This window comes from Rhagoletis pomonella, unplaced genomic scaffold, assembly GCF_013731165.1.
Source record: "Rhagoletis pomonella isolate Grant_MI unplaced genomic scaffold, Rhpom_1.0 Rhpom_scaffold_00012, whole genome shotgun sequence".
In the NCBI taxonomy this organism is placed as follows: domain Eukaryota; kingdom Metazoa; phylum Arthropoda; class Insecta; order Diptera; family Tephritidae; genus Rhagoletis; species Rhagoletis pomonella.
The window spans coordinates 22501309-22511938 of record NW_023458566.1 but is presented as its reverse complement, the minus strand read 5'-3'; the positions used below and the strand labels follow the sequence as shown (position 1 = coordinate 22511938).

The following is a 10630-nucleotide window of genomic DNA, read 5'->3' as shown; positions in this document are numbered from 1 at the left end:
GCCGACTTCGATTTGATACCAAAATCTATTTAAACGCGTGCCAACTTTGAGTAACACTTTAGTTTTCGAATAAAGACTATTAGTAACGGGCGCGGGCGCTTAGATAAAAGTTGCGTTTTAAGCTCAACTGGATTTATAGATTAAATACTTAAACTTGAATAGTTGAAAGTGTGGAAAAGTATAGCTTTTGAAAGTGAAAAAGGCAGCAGTTAGTGAATTGAACAAATAAAAAATAAAAATATAAAATAACACGGCTGCAAAAGTTGTGTCTACCAGTCATCGGGTCGCAAAACTAGTTTTGACTGCAGCAGCAAAACAGCAAAAAAAAAAATGCTGTATGAACGTCAAACTTCTGAAAAGGTTGGTGTGGTTCATTGGAAAAGTACCAGATCGTATCACATGGATCTGCAAAAAAAAAAAAAAAAAAAAAAAAGTTAAATTAAAATTTTGTGCAAAAAATTGTAGTTTGGTCTATTTCACAACCGAATTGAATGTGTTTTGTTTTTATAAATTTTTTGCAGAAATAGCATTCTGTTTGCGTAGTTAATGTATGCACTCCCAGAATATAAGAATGTATTACAAAAGTTGGATCCAAATTAAACAACTTTGGTATCAACTGAAAGAGGACTAAAATAGCTTTACAACTGAAATATTTAAACGAGGAAAGCCAGCAGAATGCCAGCTACTGTAAAATATTTAAATAAAAAATGTTTTTTAATTACCATAGAATACACTTTGGGTCAGGTATATGCATATCTTTTGTATTAAATTATAAAAAAATATTAATAGAAGTGGTAGCCTTCGATCGTTATTTCTGTTTAAAAGCTATTTATGTCCTCTTTCATCTGGTACCATATTTGTTTAATTTGGGTAAGCGGTTTCTTTACTATCCTGAAAGACTTTTATTTGGAACTTAAAAAATATCTGGCCAAGTTTAACTGTGGGAAATAAAATAACTGCTATTTACGGTCCCTGGTGGATAGGACTTATTATAGCCGTTGCGGGTTAGAAGCTCCCTTGGGTGTCGTTTGGGATGGGAAGAAGCAAGTCACCTATTTACCGGATGCAAGAAAGGAAGATATATTTGCCATAACTCCATTTGGTTACAGAAATTATTTAATTTATGCACGGTGACCCTGGAAAGCGAAGTAAGGACTTCGCACTGGCATTGGAGGGAGTGAATTGGGAGAGTAAACAGGTTTGACAAGTTCTTAATTTCCCTGCAAAGCCCGAAAAAGTTCCTCTAACTACATGGGTTAAAAAAAAAGGTTTCTACATATTCAATCAAACCTCTTTAACCCTATGTTATTCGATGGGCTGAATGCAAATACGATGTCTGTTAGGCCCCATCACATCAGGTTCGTGGTCATTTGAGGGTCAAGTAGGGAAAAATTCATTGAACAAACTTCTTGTTTATATTTCCGCGATGAACAACTTAGCCTGTATGTTACTCTCGACAATTGTCTAGCGAGGAGCCGTGACATGATAGCCTCGGTCCCTGATATACAATGAGTATTAAAAGTGGAATCCCATAACATCTTTGAAGTGATTAAGTGTACTTTCAGTGCGAGAAGGAGCACCGCATATGCGCATATGGAAGCTGTGCATTTAGACATTATTTCGGTTTTGAGTCGAAACTGTGCATTTATGCATGACTTCGTTTTTATACCCGAGCGCACTTGTGCACAAGGGTATATTAACTTTGTTCGCATAACGGTTGTTTGTAACAGGCAAAGCGAATCGAGATAGATATGAACAAATGTATACACAAATGATCAGAATGGAAAGATAAGTCGATTAAGCCATGTCTGTCTGTCCGTCCGTCCGTCTGTGCTGTCTTACTGGAGCAAAAATTGAGATATCTCAACGAAATTTGGTATTTAGGTTGCCCTTTAACCACGAAATCGTACTGTAACGACGCCCATTTCCCATATAACGGTATTTTCGAAAAATGCAAAAACTACGATATTTCAGTAAATATTATATGCAAATTGTTGAATTGTTGTTAAAAAATAATATTATTATGAAATTTTAGGAAAATGGGCGTGGCACCGCCCACTTATGATGAAATGCTGTATCGCAGTAGCCGCTTGACCAATCCCTACCAAACTCGGTACGAGCCTTGGGTAGGGTCTAGCTAAGAAATCTGTTGAAAATCTTTGAAAGCTGGTAATAACCGCGCCCACCTGCCATATAACGGTAATTTACAGAAACATCCATTTTGCTAGTTTCTAAAAACTTACTTGAGGTCTTTAGAGAGGTGCATCCTTCTGATTTTATGTGATACTGTAGGAATAATTCAATTTAGTAAAATAAATGTGTGAAAAAACAAGATAAGGTAGGGACACCTACTTGGGACTTGCACCGCTTCTTTCACTCCTCATTTAAATGAGATCAGGCGACATAACTTTCTAGTTGCCTTCATGACCATAGAACCAGATTAGACGAAGCAAAGCGTTAATTTTTATCAAAAGAAAAATAGCTTTTAATTTCTTCAGAACCATGAATGCGATCAGTACAGCGTTTTTTTTTTAGGCTATGCCAAAACAGGATGTGCCAAAAATAAGTGTGTATATAATAACGACTTGATCAACAATAGATTGTGGCCGCATGCATATGAAATAAACAAATTTATGATTTCAGCAAAATTTAGTCAGTTGTTAGCGTGTTTCCGTAGCCTTTATTATTTATACGCCAACTTTTGCCAATCACGTGCCTTGAATCATTTTCTGAGTGTCATCCATCTCTCTCCCCATTATTTATGTACATATATACATATCGTCGTTTAAAGTACAAAACCGCGTATCGTCATTTTGCAAAACCGCGTAATTTGCTGCCAAAAATTGGATTTGCTCACACAAGCTCTTGGCTCAATCCTTATCCTAAAAAAGAGAACCATATTGAAATATGAGTGTTTTTACACATACGAGCTTTTGCATTATCTTGATACGCGGTTTTATACTTTAAACGACGATATATAGATTTACTGAGCCCCCTCACAACCAACACTTATTCAGTACAATTTCCAGAGCGACGTGATAAGATTGTAATTTTTTTTTGATTCATTTGGCAAACTAGTGTTTAACCTTTCTGAGGCCGAGTTGATAAGAAAGATTCGCGAAAAACAATAACAGCAACCACAGGTTTTTCAAATTTTTTTTATTGACGTCCTAAAATGTGATTAATATTTATATGCATAATTTGTGATTATAGAAATCACATTTTAATGCGCATTTAATTGAAATCAATTAAGTCATATAATCAGCAGGCAGACGTATGTATGTATGTATATCGGAGCAGCTCATGAACCCTTACCAGAATCTCATCCCATTTGTTTTGTTGTTCTGTTATTTCCTTTAGCCGACGCGAGTCGATGGCTCTTCATACATTGCCGAGGGCATCGACAAGAAAGAGGCTGGCAATACTTGTCTACTTTATTCGCTAAAAGACCAGAGTAGCGGCTCGCTTGCCAAGAGTTTGAAAATCTTCACGGCGCACAATGTCAATTTGCTGCACATCGAGTCTCGTTCATCGGTGCGTGTTCCTGGCTACGAGTTCTTCGTGGAATGCGACACCACATCGGGGGCACTCGGCAAGGCCATCGACGAATTGCGTCAAGAGTGCAGTTACTTCAATATCATTTCGCGCGATTACAAGGACAACAACTCGGCGGTGCCATGGTTTCCGCGCAGAATACGCGATCTCGATCGTTTCGCCAATCAAATTCTGAGTTATGGTTCGGAGTTGGACGCCGATCATCCTGGATTTACTGATCCCGTCTACCGCGCAAGGAGGTAAGCAGTTCAGCTTGATTCTCAAAGAAATTCTAACTTTTTTTTTGGGAAACTCAGAAAGTACTTCGCAGACATTGCGTACAACTACAAACATGGCGAGCCATTGCCATGCGTCGACTACACCAAGGAAGAGATTGATACCTGGGGAATAATTTTCAGGAATCTTACGAAACTGTATAAGACACATGCGTGTCGCGAATACAACCACGTCTTTCCTTTGTTGGTGGATAACTGTGGTTTTAGAGAGGACAACATACCACAATTGGAAGATGTTTCGAACTTTTTGAGGGGTAAGTTGGTAGACGTTAGCTGGCTAGTATTGCTCACTTCACTCTAAGCCAATTTAATGAATATTTAAAGATTCTTTGATACCCAACTCACAGATAGTGTATGCGTATTTTATTTCGAACAGATTGTACCGGTTTCACTTTGCGTCCTGTTGCTGGCTTACTTTCTTCCCGGGATTTCCTTGCTGGTCTCGCTTTCCGCGTCTTTCACTCCACTCAATACATCCGCCATCCCAGCAAACCGATGTACACACCCGAGCCCGATGTGTGCCACGAGCTTTTGGGTCATGTGCCGCTATTTGCGGATCCAGCATTCGCGCAATTCAGTCAAGAAATCGGGCTAGCCTCGCTGGGAGCACCCGATGACTATATCGAGAAGCTTGCGACGGTAAGGACTCACGCGATAGTTTGGCATGAAACACTTACATTTTTGTATAATTATTAGATCTTTTGGTTCACCGTGGAATATGGCATGTGCCGCCAAGATGGCGATTTAAAAGCCTACGGTGCTGGGCTACTATCTTCATACGGAGAACTGGAATACTGCCTTTCCGATAAACCAGAATTGAGGGACTTCGATCCAGAGGTCACTGGCGTTACAAAATATCCAATCACACAATTCCAGGAGGTCTACTATGTTTCGGAGAGTTTCGAGAGCGCTAAGGAGAAGACCATGTAGGGCTTGAGCAACTTAAATATAAATTTAATGTTAACAAATCTTTTTTTTTTGTAATTTTAGCAAATTTGCCAATTCTATTCCACGTCCGTTCGGTGTACGCTACAATCCTTACACCCAGAGTATCGAAGTGTTGGATTCCAAGAAACAGATACGCAATTTGATGGACGACATCAACTCAGAGTTTCAGATACTTCAGAATGCGGTTGAGAAGTTGAAAGTATGAAACTATTTACATATAACTCTAAATTATAAAAAGAGAAATTGAATTTTCCTTTGAAGGAAATTATATGCATTTATTAGATACATACTTACATGCTTACCAATAGACTTACATACATTCTTTGCATATACATATGTACATATACGCTGTTTATTAATTTTTATAATGAACTAATGTAAAATTAAATTAAAAATAGATTTAAAACAATTACATATTCGCTATTTTCTTTATGAATGATTTCTTCCGAAATCTGGTGACGCAAGCGAATTTTTTGCGGGATTATGATATGCAGACTATTTTAAGGTGTTCCGTAACTCATTTAGAGTATTATAGGCACTTTTAATATTTCGAGTTTTGTGCGAAAAATAACCAAAATCTCAACAATTTCTCGTGGGTAAGAAAAATTCTTCCTGAGAAACTGTTTGCGGTGAAAAATAAAGCTAAAGCTTTACTGAATATAAAAAATACATCGCCACTCAATCTAAAGAAGGGATCCCCTGCATCAGGATACGTTACCTGAGTCAACATTTTACGTTTTAAGGATCGTTTAGGCAGGTAAAATGGAAGCAATGCACAGTGGTCGAAATGGTCGATCTAGCGGAATTTAATTCATATCTCGTAAAAAAGATGCGCCACATTATTTTTTTATATACATACGAAGAGGAACATTTTTAAAAAACAATACTTTTTTCATTTTTTTATTTAAAATTCTTATACCAGTTGAATTCGTAGAAAAAAATTGTTTGAGTCTGGTATGTTATTGTTTGTGCGCATACGCATGACAAGTTAGTTTTGCTTAAAACCTTCTAGGCGGATATTAATTTTATGGTAAAGCCACCGTGCTGCTACTCTAAATCTTATCGCCACAAAGTTGAGTTGAGTTGAGTAAAAACTATTAGTGGCCTTGGTTTATAGTCCTTCAAACGATCTTGCGAGGACTCTGAAACTACGACGAGGAGATTTGTCTATCAAATCAGCTTTTCCGCATTCGGATTTTTTTTATATTTTTAAAGATGAAGAGAAAAGTGGGAAAACAACTAGCCGGGCGTCGAGCTTTTCACCAGAGCGTTTGAAAAAAATTGCTATAAGAAATTGTTTTCCTCTGCTATAAAATTTGTAAAAATGGACTCAAAGCGATATATGTATATTTAGAAGTTGAAGATTTTTGCTTGACATCGTTTTTGAAGGACCTTAAGCTTTGACTTTGTTTGGAATTCGTAGTCAAATGTAAATGAAATTTTTGCAAGAAAAAAATAATCCTGTTTATACAAAAAGCAGCAGACTTCAATGCTCATATAAAGATTGGCAGTCCCGTTAGTTTCTTCGTGATGCAATGATTGGAACTAAAACAAATTTATATGGGACCAACCTTGAGGTGGCCCTTTCCGAAAAAAAAGAATTATCGAAAACGGCTGACGTGGCCCAGTGTTATACGGTAAGATACATAAAAAAAAAATAAATTAAATTCGGACAAATTGTTAATCTCCAACTTTTTTGAAGTCGGTAATAAATATTCAAACAGTCCTCTTTCAAAGCGCACAAAACAACAAGTAAAAAGGTCTAAGTTCGAGCGGAGCCGAACATTAGATACCCGACGCAAGTATCAAATATAGTTTTTTTTCGCCTTTCCGACAACGACCGCTACATGGTAAGCAGGGGTGGTTTTATCCCTGTTTCAAACATCTTCGATAAACTTATATATGTAGTTATATGTGGGCGTTATTACGCCCGTTTTTCAAAATTCCATAATAAATAATGCTACTTCTTTTCAAGGGATTGTTTTTAGTATCAATTTTGTGTAAATTAGCGTCCTCATATTTCGAAATGTTGAAGTTTCAAGCATTTCTGAAATTTACCGTTATATAAAAAGTGGTGCCACGCCCATTTTCCATAATTTTATCATAAACATATTTTGTGCTAAAGAATTATTTCAAACCTCAATTTTGAATAAATAAATTAGCTTCGGTATTTACTGATTTATCGAAGATATCCTGAATGAGTCGCTCCTGTACATTATTATGGAGTTAATTTTTACGCGTGCCGCCGAGGCTTTGAAGTTTTCCACATACATACATACACTTAGGTCTTTTTTTGTGCGGTACATGCGTTCCTCAGAAAGCCGCATAAAAAAAAGTCCGCAAAAAAGAGTTGCTTACTTTTTCGTACAAAAACAGGGTATGCGTGCATTTACAAAAACCGCATAAATTCAGATACTCCATGTAAAAAATTCTAAAAAACTGCATAAAAAATCCAGTGAGGCAATATTAAGCAAAAAAATAAAATTATTTCTTCACTTCAACATTTATTATTCCATTTAAATAAAATAAAATTGTATATGTTTTTTTTAACCAAAACAAAAAAAAATACCACAATAAATACATGAATTATGTAAGAATACAAAGACAAATTATTTATCAGAAGCATTGTCTCTTACTCACTGACAAATAGTAATAAAAACTCTCAAAAAAGTAAAATGTCTACAGCGAAAAAATGGTTTGAAAAACCGCATAAATTCAAATCCGCATAAAAGGAGACCCAAATGTACTTTACATGAGGATAATACAATTTTCCTAGAATTGCAATAAAATCGGTAAAACACATCTCTCGATCGAATAAGAATATTTCTACTATTTCTACCTTTTCATAACCGATATCTCTTTTGTTATTTTATGTTTTCGTAACCTCATCAGGGAAGTTCTGAAAAGGGGTTAGTCAAAATTTAAATATATATGGGCCATAATTTTATTTTTCGAAGATTTCTGATGGGATATATTTTACTCTATCAAAAAAATATTTGGTTTTGACAATTTTATAGCAATTCTATATATATTTTCCCAATGTATAGAAAATTTCAAAGCGGCACGGTTAAATATTAATCGTCGATTTCAAAATAAGAAAATACGGGTTTCGATGTTCTTAGCTTCTGTATGTACAAATGTGTACTCAAATCATCTTTTTCTAAGAAGTCCTTCCCAAAGAATTTATTAAGATATAGATACTTTACCTTCCAACTTGTACGTATGTAAGTATGTATGTCTGAGGGCAGAAAAAAGGTCTCCTAAGGAAAGTTGATTTAAATTAATTTTTTATTTATTTTTCCTTTAGCTAGTTATATAAAAATTTACTATACGCTAGTTTATCTACAAACTACATAAAGTACATATTACAAATTATTACATACACTTAAATATACCTAAAATATAACAATATTTACACGGTATTTCGTTATACACACAGACAACTCTCAACCAATCCAAACTAAGAAAAGTTCGTGGAGCTTTACAGTGTCGCCTTCATAGATAGTGTCAAGTTAATCCATATTCGGTAATAGAGTCCGACCGATTAGTCGGCATCGGCCGTTTTTGGCCGATTCTTTTTACTTTTTCCACAATTTTAACAACTGTTCATAAAAATTTGAAACTGTTTAATCGGATTTTTTAGAAAATGTTTTCAGAGCAAATAAAAAGTTGTCCGGACACGAACGGGGTGAACCCGCCTTTAGTGTTGATTTTTGACAATTTTTTGTTCACGCATTTTCTTCCAAAGAAAGTATGTTCGAAAAGTTTTTTGTATGGAGAAAATCTGCAACACCTTCCACAAAAAAATTTCCAAAAATCAATAGTATTAAGCCTATAGAATGTGAAAACGTTGGGTTGTCTATTTTTTTCCTAAAATACCCATCGGGTTGGCAGGTATGAACAGGTAGGTAATACTAGTAATTTTCACTCGATTGGGATATATCTATGTTATTGGTTCATTAAACAAATGAGTGCAAAATAGAAAAAAAATTCTAATTTTTGAATATTTAATTAAAAATATGCTGGCCAGGATTTTTGCAGCCAAACCCACTCGCGAAATATTTCCTAACTCGTTAAATTTCATACAAAGTAAATTTCATCCATTAAACAGATGGGTGCAGGTCGTGCCCTTGTCGGATCGCCTTCTATTTGTTATTACAAAAGTTTATCAAAAGCATGTGGTTTTGAATGAATTTATATTCTGGTAGTTTTTTTTTAAGGAATCGGTATCGGCATCGGCCGATACTTTCCCCTAACGCCGATTAACCGGCATCAGCATCGGCCAAAAATTGGGAATCGGTCGGACTCTATTCGGTAATTAACTGCACAGTTTCCGTACAAAATTTCTGAGTTAACTACCGATTGAAAGCCAACTTGTTGCTGTGAAAACGGCACTGATTGTTTACACAAAAACTTAGATAGTTTCTGGCATTTTAACAAGTATGGTTTCTTAGATAAAATTAAAAAAATAAGTATATTCTTTGAACTTGACTGTGAGAATCCAGACTTAACTAAATCAATTAGTGACAATTTTACTTTGCTTGACTTAAAATGTCAACGTATTTTTTGTATAATATTAGCATATCGTTATTTTTATGTAGAAAGGCCATTTATAACAATTTCGCTTCTTTGAATGAGTTAAGACCTTTCTATATCAAGGTAACAATATGAGCATTGGGGTGGTCCAAAAACTGTAAAATCGGAATTGTAATGCTCTCACCCCCTAGAATGGTTCTATATCGAAAAAAGTATACCCCTATTTTTTGAATTTGAAATCAAAAAATATTTAGGGGTCGCTCAAAGCGCTCAAAGTTATCCATGTATTTTTGTATGGGAAAAATAAATTTTTCTACGAAAAAAAAAATATATGTTATATAATTCTTGAAAGTCAAAATTTTTCGATCGGAAAACTCTGGTTATCTTCAAAAGACTTTCAATAATAATACCCAATTGTTTACTTGACAATTTTTTAATACTAACAATTTTTTATTGTTCGCCCAATGCATTTTTCGGGGTTTTTGTGGGGTTTTTATGGACCTATAAATTATAGTTGCAATGAAAAAATGGCTAAATAAACGATTAAGTATTATTATTGGGAATCTCATGCAGATAAGCAGAGTTTTGTGGTGGAGAAATATTTATTTTTAACTATTCTATATCATTTCTACGAAAAATTGTTTTTTCCCCATATACACGGAAAACTTTGGGCGCTTTGAGCGACCTTTAAATATTTTTTGATTTCAAGATAAAAACAAGTAATTTTTAGCAAAAAAAAACGCAAAAATTAGTATGGGACCATCTCTGAGACACTACCTATCCGCGGTTGACGTGGTCCAAAGTTATGCGGTAACATACATACAAAAAAAAAAAATAATATTCCGACGAACTGATAACCTCATCCTTGTGTGGAAGCCGGTTAAAAATAAGGGTATATTTCTCTTCGGTATAGAACAATCCTAGGGGGTGAAAGTGTTTGCAGTTTACTTACTTCCCTGTTCGATTAATCAATACGTTGTTGAAAACCTGAGGAGATTCAGCATTTTTTCTATTCTAAATATGTATCTACATGTATATGTATTATTCTATTAATATTTGCTGCTAAAAATTCAATTTGATTAAAAACTTGCACACATCCTTGTATAAAAGCGATAACTTATTCCTTAAATTATATCACAATCTAAGTTTGAAAAAAGCTGTTCAATTGAAAAACTCCGCAATAAGATTTTTGTTTTAATAAATATAAAAAATTAAAGTGTCTCGAATTTACGCTAAGACTTAAATTAAGAAAATTTTTAGTTTAATTATTTGGAATGTTTAAGATATTTTTGCATTATTGGCGTTTTTGAATCTTA

At 34.8% G+C, this 10630-nt stretch overlaps 1 protein-coding gene across 1 annotated transcript; it reads left to right on the top strand.

The window, feature by feature from the left end:
- Positions 1–50: 50 nt before the first annotated feature.
- On the top strand, positions 51–5190 carry LOC118748107 (protein henna). Its single transcript, XM_036482415.1, has 6 exons — positions 51–360; positions 3361–3794; positions 3852–4084; positions 4207–4469; positions 4527–4756; positions 4821–5190. The coding sequence occupies exons 1-6, from the start codon at positions 331–333 to the stop codon at positions 4981–4983; spliced, it is 1353 nt and encodes a 450-aa protein (XP_036338308.1). The 5' UTR covers positions 51–330; the 3' UTR covers positions 4984–5190.
- Positions 5191–10630: the final 5440 nt, after the last annotated feature.